At 46.5% G+C, this 13,675-nt stretch overlaps 1 protein-coding gene across 5 annotated transcripts in view; it reads left to right on the forward strand.

Annotated features, from left to right (window-relative positions):
• Nucleotides 1-13,675, forward strand: part of LSAMP (limbic system associated membrane protein) — a 1,025,433-nt gene that overhangs the window by 901,216 nt on the left and 110,542 nt on the right. For all 5 annotated transcript variants that reach the window (XM_087757641.1, XM_087757639.1, XM_087757640.1 and 2 more), the window contains one exon: nucleotides 5,221-5,346. In XM_087757641.1, coding sequence (XP_087613767.1) covers nucleotides 5,221-5,346 — 126 coding nt within the window. The remainder of the gene's footprint in view (nucleotides 1-5,220; nucleotides 5,347-13,675) is intronic.

Raw genomic sequence — 13,675 nt, forward strand, 5'->3', positions numbered from 1 at the left:
TGAGTTGCAGTTGTCATGAAAGTGAAGGATTGACGGCAATTAACTAGAACAGGCTTGGTGCAAGCAGGTTCTGCGCAAGCCTGTCCTACCTAGCTCTGTCACTGTGCCTTGCCTGGGACCAGAATTCCCGCACCAGCTCTGCCCTTGCACCCCTCCTGCCCCACAGCCCCCCCCACCTCTCCCAGCCCAGGGCACCCTACAGCATCTCTGCCCTTGTCCCACTCCTGCCTTGCAGGCCACCCGCTCTTCCAATGTGAGCTTCTCAAGAAGAACGGCTACTGATTAGTTTAGGGGTTGTTATTTACCATCGGTGGCATGTAGGATGAAATGCTGAGCTGGCATCAGGCTTGTCCTGTAGACGTGAAACGCAGGAGAAACAAATATGTGAGTTTCAAGCCATTCTTCTCAGAGTTCATTTTCAGCTCTCCAGAATCTGTCCCTGGTGTGGGTAGGGCACCTTACCCCTCTGGGGATGGAGCAGTGGGTAGTACACTGTGCTTCCTTTCATGTCAGTTTCTGCTCCCCACCCCATCCAGGGGGATCCTAAGCACAGGATAATGGATATCCCATATTACATTTACACTGAAAGGGAGGGAAAAAATCTGGGAATTTTATCTTTTTCAGCAGTATCAGAGAGCCTGGCAGTGCTTTCCCATGGTCCCTGGAGCCAGAAGGGTCCAGCAACAGCCTGGTCTGCCTTGGAGGGATGAGTTGTTAGGCTGAATATGAAAACGCCTGAAAGCACTGTTTAACTGTAGTGCTTCCCCTACTGTGGGTCTGCAGGCTGTGATTTTGCCTGTGCTAATGGTTCAGGGAGGCCAGACACAAAAGGGTTTTCCAGTTGAGGGTCAACAAGAGGTAGCTGAGCAAAAGGAGGCTGCGACACCCAGAAAATCCTGGTCCCAGGAGGTTTTATTCTCAGCAATCCTTCTTCCAGCAGTCCGGGAACTGTGAAAACATAACATAACACACACATGGGAAAAAATAATAAGGTCAAAGCTTCTCATTTTAAGACTGTCCTAAAAAGGTGTGTGCAAAGTAGTGACAAGTGCCAAGGAGGCAATGCTAACTGTTGCTGGTGCTGACAGTTTTGGCATTTTAACACACTGGCTTGACTCCCTGAAAATTAAAAATCTCTGACTTTTTATCTGAGTGAAATTACTGTCCACTAAGATCCAGTCACTTTTAATGCTAGCTGGCTTTGGATTCTAAGCAGACAAAAGTAAACCAACTTTTAAATTCACAGGGAAATTATTTCCCGCCCTATTCTCCCTCCTTTCAGCCTTTCCTTGCCCTCTGACCAAGGTGGCAGCTGAAAGGAACCAGCCATTTTACTCCGAACAGGATTTCAGTCTTGGATGCCCTTTTCTCCCTCATCTGAAAAAGCAGTGAGCCAGATATGACCATCTGGATAAATCCTTCTCCTCTTGGGCATTTGGTCTGCATGGTCAGATCTGTTTGTATTTGCTGAGTTTACTTGATCTTCTGCAAACTAAAATGACTTGATGGCTTTGGAAAGTGGCAGGGTACACATGTCCTAACTGCAGCTCTGCTGCTGGTGCCCTGTAGTGGTTTTCACTGCTCTCTCCTCAATTATTTTGGCTGTCATCGCACCGTTCTGCTAGGACCTCGGACCGGCCTACAGCTCCATCTGCTAGTCCTGCTTGAGCTTAGTCCTTCGTGGTTTGTTGCGTGGCTTTTTTTCCTGGTGCAAATGTTAACCCCTTGAGGTTAAGATAAAACCCCCAAAACGTGGTCTAGCCAATGGTTCTACTCCTGGGCCCTGCTTACCCATGTTTGCCAGCACACCAGAGAAGCTGTGCTGAGGATGCTCCAAAGTCACCATCCTTGTGTCCCCTGACAGAGCAGCTAGGACACAACTCTTGCAAAAATAGCAGCCTCTCTTGTTCTTTCCCAGACTAAGCCCCTCTGTCGTCTCCATTGTGTGTTGGTCTCAGATCTGAAACACAGTGTGTACTACAGGTAGCTGTGCTGCTACAAGGCTCTTTGCTTTGGTGTGCCATGAAACACAAAGCTACAAACTTCTTTTGGAGGAGGCAGAGTATTTAATTTCCCAGCGGAGGTATTTCCTTTCTGCTGCCCTTTATGCAGTCTCGGGGTATTGGTTGGCAAAGGTATTTGCTCACTTTCCGAGACCACTGTGTGATTCTTGTTTTGTACTGACAGGCATTTGCTGTGCAGAATGGGTGTGTGACAAAGGGGGAGGAGGCACAAAATGGATCTAGTCAGTGAAACTCTCAGGTACCCCTTGATATGGTGGGATCAAATTCTTTGACAACATCAAAACAAAATAAACATTGTTGGAGAACACTGTTCTGTTGCCTCCTACCTCTTCCTACATGCACAGACACACTGCCGATGGCTTGCAGTGAATCACTGATGTAAAATGTAGCAGGGCTTGTGTTTGTCAGGGGATTTTGCTTTAAGAGGAAAGTGTTGTTTTTCTGCTATGCTTTGCTTTACCCAGTATTGTGCTGCTAGGGAGGTGTCCCTACTCTGAAATTCCGTCTCTCCAGGGAAGGGGACTCTGGTGCAGTCAACCATTCCCCCAACATGCCTTGCTTTGGTTGCTTCCCCAAGAGCTGATCAGCCATCAACTCTAGCTCTTGAGCAGCAAGCCATCTTCCAAAGTCCCTTCTCCTTCCTTCCTGGTGCCAGTTAGAGCAGGCTGCTGAGGGCCTTATCCAGGCGAGTTTTGTGTATCTCCAGGGATGGAGTTTCTACCACATCTCTGGGGAACCTGTTCCTGTCTTTGACCTCCCCAAAGTAAAAGTTTTTTCCTCATTTTGAGTCAGAATTTTCCCCATGTTGCAGCTCATGTCTGCTGCTTTTTGCTGTTCACTGTGCACCTCTGAGAAAAGCCTGACTCTGTCTTCTCTGCACCTTCCCACAAGCTACTTGTAGCCAGCAATAAGATCTCCCCTCAGCCTTCTCTTCTTCAGGCTGAACAGACCCAGCTCTCTTAGGTTCTCCTTGTACGTCAAGTGCTATAGCCCTCTGACCATCTCGGGAGCCCTCCAGTGGACTTGCTCCAGTATGTCAATGACCTTCTTGTAGTGGGGAGCCCAAAACTGATATAGCGCTTCAGATGCTGTCTAACAAGCACCATATAAAGGGATATAATCACTTCCCTCCACTTATGGGGCTACGGTCTTGCTAATACAACACAGGATGCTTGGTCTTTGCTGCAAGGGCATATTGCTAACTCATGCTGGACCTGTTGGACCCCCACATCTCCTGGACTGCTTGAGCCTAGCACTTTCACCCTTCCAGCAAGTATCAGGGTGGCTGAAGTCCCTTACCAGGGACTGTGATTGTGAGGCTTCTTCTATCTGTCTAAAGCAGTCTTTGTCCACTGCCTCTTCTTAATCAAGTGGTTGGTAGCAGACACCAACCAACAGGGGTGACACTGTGATACCCTCTGATCCTTACGCCTAAGCTCCCAGCTAGGTCAGCACCCAGAGCTGGGTGCCCTCCAGGCACTCCTTTGCAGAGAGCGTACCTCATCTCCTCGCCTTTCCAGCCTGCCGTTCCTGAAAAGCCTGTATCCATCCCACACAGCACTGCCAGTCCTGAGAGCTGTCCCACCACAGCTCTGTGATCCCAATGGGTTTATAGCACTGTGAATCTGCGTGAACATCTAATTCCTCCTGTTTTTTCACCATGATACTTGCATTGGTGGACAGGCATTTGAGGTGGACCCCCAGCTGTCCTGCTTTCACAAGGGGAGTGCAAAAGCTTTCCCTGTTGTGTTGGCCCCCAGCTGCTTCCTCACTGCCTTCCATGCTGTCACTTCTCCCCAGATTATGGCAATCCTTCCCCAACGTGCCCAGCTTAAACCCCTCCTTGCCTAGGTGAGTGAGCCTGTCAGCAAAGATATGTTTGCCTCACTTTGTTCAACAGGTCCTGTTCCTGCTCAGGACACCTGTCCATGAGTTTGGGGCCAACAGAGAGGGGCTAATGAGCTGTGGGTTGTAAACAATATTCCTATGAATCCAGCAACACAGCTGGAAGTAGTGGGTTGCTCTCTTCAGGCTTCATTTCCTTTTCCGCACCTAGCTCGTAGGCAGCTTTGCCTCAAAAGGACCATCAGCCCCTCCTGCCAGGGAGGGGGAAAGGGGAGGCTGCTCTCTGTTTACTCTGTGGTAAGCAAAGCAGAAAATGATGTTGTTGCATTCCTCGCTACACACAAATTCGGAAGCTGAAAATATAAAAAAAAATAAATTAGAAGATACCTTTTTAGTCAAACTCCCTCACCACCTCTGGGGTGTGAAGCGTGGAAGGGATGTGAGAGAGGAGAGACTGCAACAGCCTGGTCTGCTTGGAGGCCGATACACCAGCATGCTCCATACCTGGAGGTACCTGGTCAGGTCCCAGGGTGGTCATTTTGGTCCCATGACACAAACTCAGTTAGTTTGGAAGGTCATTAAGGATCCTGAATGCATGAGCCATGGCTGGTCTTGTGAATCTTTAAAGACCCTGACATACTTTCGGTGCTGCACCGTGTGAGGTGCAGTCAGCCAGAAGCTACCTATTGCAGGCAGCCCGTGGGGGATCCCTCTTGGCTGAAAGATGTTGCAGAAACCTTCCCGCTGTCACTATTGTGCCTTCCCTCAGCAAATTCCCATTAGCCATGGTGCACATCCCTGCTTCTCACCTCGTCACGGCAGTCGCAACAGAAATGAGCTTAACAGCTCTCCGGTTCAATTCCCAGTGAGAGCATTTGGTTCCATGAGCAGCAGAGAAGGGTCCTGGCTAGCAGCATGGGTTCTGTCTGCCTGTGGGAGGTAGCAATAACTAATACACCCTCTGAGTCAGTGCCTTGAGGCCTGGCACCCTGCAGGAGGATGTAGAACTGCATCTGGGAATGTTTGGAGTGTAAAAATTAGCTGGGACAGTGCTTGGAGCCTGCCAACTCCTTCCATGCAGCCTTGGGGTAGTCAGGCAAGTTCTTAGGGGTTATGAAGGCCCCCAAACCTGTCCAAAAAAAAGCATCGCAGTTGCAGCAAAGGCCATTTCTACCTGCAGATCCCTGAAGCAGTGGTACATATTGTTCTGATATAATTTCAGAAACCCAGGTAGTAATGAGGAATGCAGCCTGTGAGATGAGTCTATGGCTGCCTCTGATTAATAGGTAGGCAGACAGGCTGCCCTCCAGAAGTCAGGGTAATGAGGTCCAACTTTCTTTTGTCTTCACAGTTCCACCAAAGATCTCCAATATCTCCTCGGACATCACCGTGAATGAGGGCAGCAACGTGACCCTGGTTTGCATGGCAAATGGGCGTCCTGAGCCTGTCATCACCTGGAGGCACCTCACTCCAACAGGTAAGAGACCCAACTGGACTCGACTGTGCTGATGATTTGTGAACTATACAGTAGTTTCGTTCTATTCCAACCTCAGTAGACAATTCCGGTAGCAATACAGGCAGCTGTAAAAAAGTGGCAAGAATCTTAAATGCACTGCAAGCTTATTTTGCAGTGTGATTTCCCAGGCACGATAACCAGGTTGTCCGAGGGAACAAAAGAAATTACTTCAGTAGATGCTCTACAGTATTGGACCTGTAATTCTAGCTTTGGTCTTCATCTAGTTGTCCCAATCTCTGCTGCTGGTAATGCACAGCATGGTGGTGGAGAAAAAACACTGCTGGTGCCAGAGAGAGGAGGAAGGATTCTGTTTAGATGCTACATAGAAGAGGTTCTTTCCGAAAACCATGGAATTTGCTTCCCACTGATTTGCCTTAAAAGGGAGAAGCAAACAGTGGCACAAATGATTTCATATTACTCTCCACTTTGGCAGACAGCCTTCCTGTGTCTTGTGAGGTGAGTAAAGGCATTTTATCTTCAAGATCAGTGAAGAGCAGGGTGGAGACAGAATAAAAGAGAACTCACCAGCTTTGTTCTGCTATCTAACTGTGCCTTCCATGATCAGGGACATGGCAAGCTTGGAAGGAGAATATCCTTTCAGTAGTCAGACTCCATGAGGTTAGCAGCTTGGGTTGCAAGGAACCCTCACCTCCTAAAGGTTTATCAGTAGGATGGGAACAAGAGGTAGGTTTCTCTTCCTCTGTATCATGTCCTTTGAGGAGAGAAGAACTCTTTACCTGATTTCTTTTGCCGTCAGATATTCTTTCATCTAAAATGCGTGGGGAAAGCATTGATTAGCTCCATGCGAATAGTCTTCTATGATATCCCCATATAAGTAAAAGGTTAAAGAGGGTTTGAGGTAGGCAGAGTACAAGCTTTCTGCATGTGCTACAGACAGTCAAGCTATCTACTGCAATTCAGCAGCCAGAAAAGGGGAGAGCATTGCAGAAAGAAGGCTGGAGAGAGAAAGGTAGAACGACACATTGGAACAGAGCTCAATCCAAGGGCTGCATCCAGAAGCCCCTGGATTTGGGGCTTGTGGTTCAGACTGGGGTTACTCAGATTTCCTGTCTCATCCCTTCAGCCAAACCAAAGTCTTCCTGAGCTTTCATGTATATGTAAGCCAGATATACAGTTTGTATTTCTGGCCCATTTCTTGCAATACCAAAAGAAGGAAGATGGGGAAAGACTGCCAGAAAGAAATGGGAGGAGCAGAGCTGATGAGGGGGACACTACTCCTCTGTGGTATCATCATCACTACCTGACTTTCCTCTTCTGCTGTTTTCAGTATTAAGCATGACTGTGCCATTTGCATATATAGGGAAATAGAACCTATTCTTTTCACCTTTAATTATGTATATAGATTCTTCTAGCTCTTAAGATTTATTTCATATCAAATTTTCCATCTTACTGCTGCATCAGTCTCTCAGTCCTCCATGAAACTCTTTCTTGTATTCAAGTAGGAGTCACTCCCTAGCTACTCCATGAGCACAGCCTAACGTTGTCCAAGTTAAGGGTATTACAAGGATGCTAGCTTAAATCTTCATGAAAACTAAGGCCTGGTACACGAGATGCGTTGTTCAGGGCACTAATAAGAAGATCCTTGTCCTGACTTGTCACTTTGGCTGCATGTTCATGCTTTGTGTTTTCTTCCAGTTGTACCACCTACTCCATTGTATCAGACACAGACTTCTTTTCTCCCTTTTAAAAAGGTTCCTCAGAGCAAATCTTCATTCTGGCTATCTCCTCCGGTGAGCAACAGGCCTGGGGAATCCCATCCCTGCTTTGACTCCAGGGTCAGTTTTCCTGGGTCTGTTGTTCAGTTTTCCAGCATGCCCCTTCACACTTTTTCTCCCATGCTGTGTGTCTCAGAGGTGTTGCCTTGTTAGCATCCCTCAGCGCCATCTCACTGACCCCCTTCCAATCCATCCTCAGTCCTCTCCTCTACAGAGAAGCCTCCCAAACACCCCCTTCCCAACCGACTAGAGCCAGGGATGAAGGGCAGGCCCCAGTCTGTCACCTCCATGTCTCACTGCTTGTTGTTCTCTCTCTTTTTTCCCCGTCTCAACGCATCCGTTATCTTTTACGGGTACAGAGGAAGTGTTTTCAGGCAGACATCAGGTCTTTGAGCAGCATGTAGCCCAATAAGGCACTTGTCCCAAAATGGGGGACAGAAGGGCTTCTTTTAAATGTTTTCCTTGAGGTTGACAATGAATATAAATTCCAAATCTGGTCCAGGGCTGCTGCAGTTAGAAACACGTCTTATCTTGGAATCTCCCTTTTCCAGAACTGTAAGGCATTTTGGCTCCATTTATGCTAGTTTTGAAGACATCTGCTATGCATCAAAGAGCTATTTTAGATCATTGTAAAGGTTTCTAAAATATATCTCTCTCCTTGGATTTTTTTTCGCGCTTAAACTCGTGACTGCAGAACTGGAAGAACGAGTGTTATTGAGCTTCTGTAGGAGGTTTTGAATGGACAGGTTGTGAAATTATACCAGCATTGGGGGGCAAGAGGGCCAAATCACCTTTTCTTTGTGCACTCTCTTCAAGGAGTTCATTAGCGAATTTGTCTGCTGTTTCATTCATTGACTTCGTCAATAGTGTTTGTTGGCTAATTACCTGAGTTAGGACCGCAGAAATGATTTATTTCTTGTTGGCTGGGAAGTGGAAGTTACAAATGCAAGGGGAAAGTGGCGTTGCTACTTACACAAAGAAGGCAGGGGTGCATATGATAGTTCATTTAAATGTTGCTGGGCCTCAGGATTGATCATAGCCCACTCATCTGCCTATCTGGGAAGCTAAAAAAATTGTTTTGTAAAATGCTGTATCGCTTCCTTTGCTGGTCCTTCAGTGAGCAGTTGAACTAGGCATTTTTCTTGCATCAACTATAAGTCCCCAAGCCTTGAAGCAACTCATAGGAAAAAAACGTCTTCTTACCCCGCGAGATAGCTAAAGTGTGGCTGCGGTTGTTGATTGTAGCCTGGGAGGAAGGCAGGTAAGGGGAAAAATACTTTAATAATTCCAATGTCAAATGACAATACAGATCAGCTTTAATTTAATGAAAGCAGGAATGACATTCCTTGGAATGATGCAAGTCCTTGCTCTCCACTTCCATTCCTCTTCAGATGATTGACTGATTGGGTTTTGACAGAGCAGGTGGAGAGAGTCAGCCAGACCCTTTTCTTCCTTATCAGACAGGCTGTTATGCTGTAGGACATTAGCAACCTGGTCTAACTAGTTGTGGATAGTTTAATAGGCATTGCCTGGGAGCACAAACAGCTTCATTAACTCTTCTCCTCTAGCCAGCAGAGCTCTCTTTTGGGATCACCAACCTGCAGCTTCCAGCAACAAGCCAGCACCTCCCTGCTCATAGTCCAATCCCTTTCCTGTGATTCAGGACATGGCTGTGGGCTTATTAAGCTTATTAAGCCATGCCCTATGACTTTTGCCATCCCAGTTTGTGATGGTAAACCATGGAAAAGACCGTAGCAGCCCTCTGAACTGGATTTGTCAGGAAACTGTGATTTGTCCAGTTAGAATGGGGATGAGTATTGATGATTTCCTACACAGACTCACAGACTACATGAGTTAGCACTTGTCAGCATTAGAAATATTTCACTGGGAGATATGCTATAGCCTCTTATCTCTTGAAAGGGACAAAACCCAGGTTCTCCTCTCTGTGACTTTGCATGAGGAGTGGGTGTTATCCTATTGTTTTCTTCTCCTTAATATTGACTCATAACCTACGTGATCCATGGCCCGCAAAGGTATAGATTATTTTTTCCTTACTGAATGCTGTCCAATCAAATTTCCAGTAGTTGCACCACAGCCTGGACAAAGTCCCAGCACAGGGCCATGTATCATTTATCACGCTGACACAGTCTGTGTGGGCTACTGCAGGGACCCTACCCATCTATGGCTAGTTATGTTAGGAGATGCTCTGTTTTCCCTGTACCGTGCACCAAGATAACAACTAACATAGCCAAGAAAAGAATCCAGTAAGATAGTTTACAGATGGTAGGCAATGCCTGTTTTGAGCTCATCTTGGTTTTACTTCACGTCTTCCTTGACTTACATTTATTCAGACTAATGCGACTTCTCCCTACCCATAAGCTGCTGAGATCACAATCCAGAGGCTTTAATATTTATCATTCCTCATCTCTCCATCTTATTCAGAGCCATGCTAAATGCCTGGTTGACTGAAATAGAGCTTTCTGGGAAAAATAAAGATTCATCAATAAACTCCCTCTCAACAGAAACCCTAAAGAGTGGCCTCTTGTGAATTGGGTTAGCAGCAGTATGAACACAGACAGGTGTTGCAAGGTCTTTGTGTTACCAGAGATCTCACTGCCAAGCCTATTGTCCTGGATGGGCAGACAAACACAGAAGAAAAAGGCAGCTCCTGTCCTGAGGAGCTTGTACTCAAGTTAACAGAAACAGTCCTATTCATGTTTCTGCTCCTTTCCCACAGGGCATCAGTGGTTGAAACCTCCCCAAGGGCCTTGCTCATGGGCACCGTCACAAGTGCCATGAGATTGGTACCCAGCCTGAGAGGCTGTGGCAGGGAGACAAAGCTATATAGAATCATAGAATATCCTGAGTTGGAAGGGACCCACAAGGATCATTGAGTCCAACTCCTGTCCCTGCATAGGACAACCCCAAAAATCACACCATATGTCTGGGGGCATTGTCCAAATGCTTCTTGAATGTTGTCAGGCTCGCCACTGTGACCACCTCCTGGGGGGAGCCTGTTCCAGTGCTCCACCACCCTTTGGGTGAAGAACCTTTTCCTAACGTCCAACCTAAACCTCCCCTGGCAGATCTTCCTGCCGTTCCCTCAGGTCCTATCATTGGTCGTCAGGGAGAAGGGATCAGCACCTGCCCCTCCTCCTTCCCGTGTGAGGAAGCTGTAGACCACAATGAGGTCCCCCCTCAGTCTCCTCTTCTCCAGGCTGAACAGACCAAGTTACTTCAGCTGCTCTTCTTACGGCTTCCCCTCTAAACCCTTCACCATCTTCATGGCTCTCCTCTGGACACTCTCTAGTAGCTTCATATCCTTTTTGTACTGTGGCGCCCAAAACTGCACACAGTACTAAAGATGAGGCTGCATCAGAGCAGATTAGAGTGGGACAATCACCTCCTTCAACCAGCTAGCAATACAGTGCTTGATGCACCCCTGGACACAGCTGGCCCTCTTGGCTGCCAGGGCACACTGTTGGCTCATGTTCAACTTGCCATTGACCAGAACCCCCAGATCCCTGTCTATGGGGCTGGTCTCCAGCCTCTTGTTCCCCAGTCTGCCATGCCCCAGGTGCAAAATACAGCACTTGCCCTTGTTACTTCATATGGTTGGTGATTGCCCAGCTCTCTAATTTGTCCAGATCTCTCTGCAGGGCCTCTCTGCCCTCAAGAGTGTCAATGGCTCCTCCCAATTTTGTGTCATCGGCAAACTTTGATAACAAAGCTTCAAGTCCTGTATCAAGTCATTTATGATCATATTGATCCCTATGGGGCTCAGCTCAAGGTCGAACAATTGAGGCTTTTACTGGTTGTGCATAACTAGCTGAGGAGCAAACTCTTCAGTTTTCCTAGAGCAGTCACAGAGTGTGAAACTTGTATAACAGTGTCAGGTATCTCATTCCTGATCCAACTTCCCCAGCCTCAGCCCAGCAAGGCCATTTGATAGAGAAGAGAACAGTCTGGATTATCCCAAATTCCACCTGACAGTCAAAAGATACCCACTTTGGCTCAAAAAGGAGCTTAGTTATTACAGTGGTAATCACAACATAAAAACCAGTCTAGAGCAAAGCAGATAAGTATTGATTGCAGCACCCAAGTTTCATGTCACAGCATAAAATGAAAGGAGATGGGAAGGCTTGTCAAATATGCCAGTTTGATTCTCCCTAGAGGGTGCTAGAAATTCTCATTGAGTCTTAGAGAATTTACCATAGCCTGGGAAGTTTAGAAGGGATAGAGAATACAGAAGAGTGCCTGCATGCTGTGTGTAATTGAGATGGTATACATATAATGTTTATAAACAGCTGTAGAACTCATTGCCATGGAAAGTTATTTAAAGACGAGAACTTGGCAAGACTCAAACAGTTTGTGTGTTCCTGAGGATAATGTGAACAAATCTGGATATTCTTGTTATTCACAACAAAAATATTGAAAAGGATGTTAAACTTCATGCTTTGGGGCTCAATTACTAGAGATCAGGATGAAACGTAAACTGAAAGAGACAGATTATCACACACCCCCGTTCACTCATGTATCTTCCTTCAGTGCATGTCAGTCTCCTTGTAGGGCTGAACACTGAACGTGAGGGACGAAGAGAGCTATCTGAAGGCATGAGATTCAAGATGACCATATAGTTCATATGGGCAACTTTGATCTTCGTGTCCTGTGTTTATTTGCCTCTCATTGCTGTCTAAGCCCAAAGCCTTGCTACTTCACTTTGTGTTGCACAGGAGAAGCCAGTTTATGCCCAAAGAAGATAACAAAAAGAAAACCCTCAGCCAGAGTCACCACAAGTCAACCCTGTAGGCACTAGGCAGTGATGAGTGGGAAGGGGATTTTCTGATTATCTAAACCATTTGGATTTAGCCCACCTCTCTGCTGCACTCTTAAAACCTCAGTAAAACAGTTGTGAAGAGAAGGAGGAGTGTTGTTTGGGGGAGGGAGGGGGTTGTTTGGGTTTGTTGGGGTTTTTTGTGATGTTACCGTGCCAGCTTGTCTCATGTCACATCCTCATCCACCTCTAACTGCTTTTGCCTAATCAGGAAATTTAAGGTTTACAAGGTACTTGTTTGACCCTGCATTTTAGGATGTTGGGCAACTGATGATTTTTAACCAGGTCTCTTTTTCTTCCTTTTTTTTTTTTCTTGCATCCTCAAAATACTCTCTGGTAAAAATGTGGTCTTGTCTTCCACAGAGACCTCTCACTTTGCCTCTTATACACTCCCTGTTTGTTTTAGGATTCTTCTGAGATGTCTTTTTCTCTCTTGGTCTAGTCTTCATCTTACCCAACATTATAGGGGGAAAAAAAAAAGAAAAGGATGCTGGCTCACAAAGAGCCTGGGAAACAAGCCAACTTTTTCAGGGCTTCTCCAGAAGGCATCCAAAGTTGTTTCGACCTCTATTTGCTTTCCACTTCTGCTGGCTCCACATTTTTTACTTTTTTAGAAGTCCTCTTTTCTTAATGCATGGCCCACAAGCAGCAGCCCCCCTGCCCCCTTTCTTGCCTATAATAAACTTAAGTCCTGAATGTGCTCACTCCCCAACACACTGGAGAGCTTTGATTTCTTCCTTCTGTGTCCAGAGAGACACAAACACTGCACAGAGATCTCTCCTATTGTAATAGTGCCCCATTCATTTGCTGTGGTGTGCAATGCTGCTTCAGTACAAACCCTGTTGATGCATAAAATATTCATTTTCTTAACAGCTTTGATTTCTCTCTTGTGTCCCATGGCAGAGAGGGAGAGCAAGACCTCATACATATTTTGGAATTTCTGGGGAACAGGTGAATAAGTCTGCTGTAAGGAGGGAATTTGCCCTGCTGCCTTCAGCAGTGGTTGGAGGGGAACATCTGGAGTCTTCTTGTCAGTGCTTGGCTGCTCCACCTCTGGCAAGAGTTTCTGTGCTGTTGCTGGGAAGATGTGGCAGTTGTGTAGCAAGTTAATGGCTTTATGCCACATAGAAATGCTGTTCTTTACAGCAAGTTGGAGTCTGGTAGAGTTGCCTCCATTTTTCCTTCTCCTGGATGGGTACCACTTATAGTCAGACATGGTGTTAGAGTCTTTTCCATGGCATTTTAAAGGCTGAGCTGGTTTGTGTCCATATGAAAACTTTCATCCACGTACAGAAGAGCAGCGTTTTTCTAGTTCACTGCGTGCTGTAATATTGCTGTCTGTGCAGTGCTATACAGTCACTACCTCTACCCTCAAGGCTAGTGCTTCTCAATGGAGACGTTCCTGATTAGTAGGGACATTCAGGAATAACTAGCTGCTGCTTTCTCTCCCCTACTTCCATGAGCCAGTCTTGAAGGATCCCAGAAGGCTGGAGGTGGGAGTGAAAACTGAGCACCCAAGAAGATGAGAGTTCAAAATCTTCCATAATTAATGATGACAGGAAAAGGAATTGCCGTACACTACCATAAGTAGGATCTCAGCAGCAGGTTGATGAACCTTACCAAATTCTCCATCATTCCCACCAGCACAAACCCATTGAAATCAAGGGACTTTCCTGTCATGACTAGGATGAAAAGAGGAAAGGTCTGCTGCCTACCCTGC

This window comes from Nipponia nippon, unplaced genomic scaffold (genome assembly GCF_047370975.1).
Source record: "Nipponia nippon isolate SJK-2023a ecotype South Korea unplaced genomic scaffold, ASM4737097v1 scaffold_2, whole genome shotgun sequence".
Lineage (NCBI taxonomy): Eukaryota > Metazoa > Chordata > Aves > Pelecaniformes > Threskiornithidae > Nipponia > Nipponia nippon.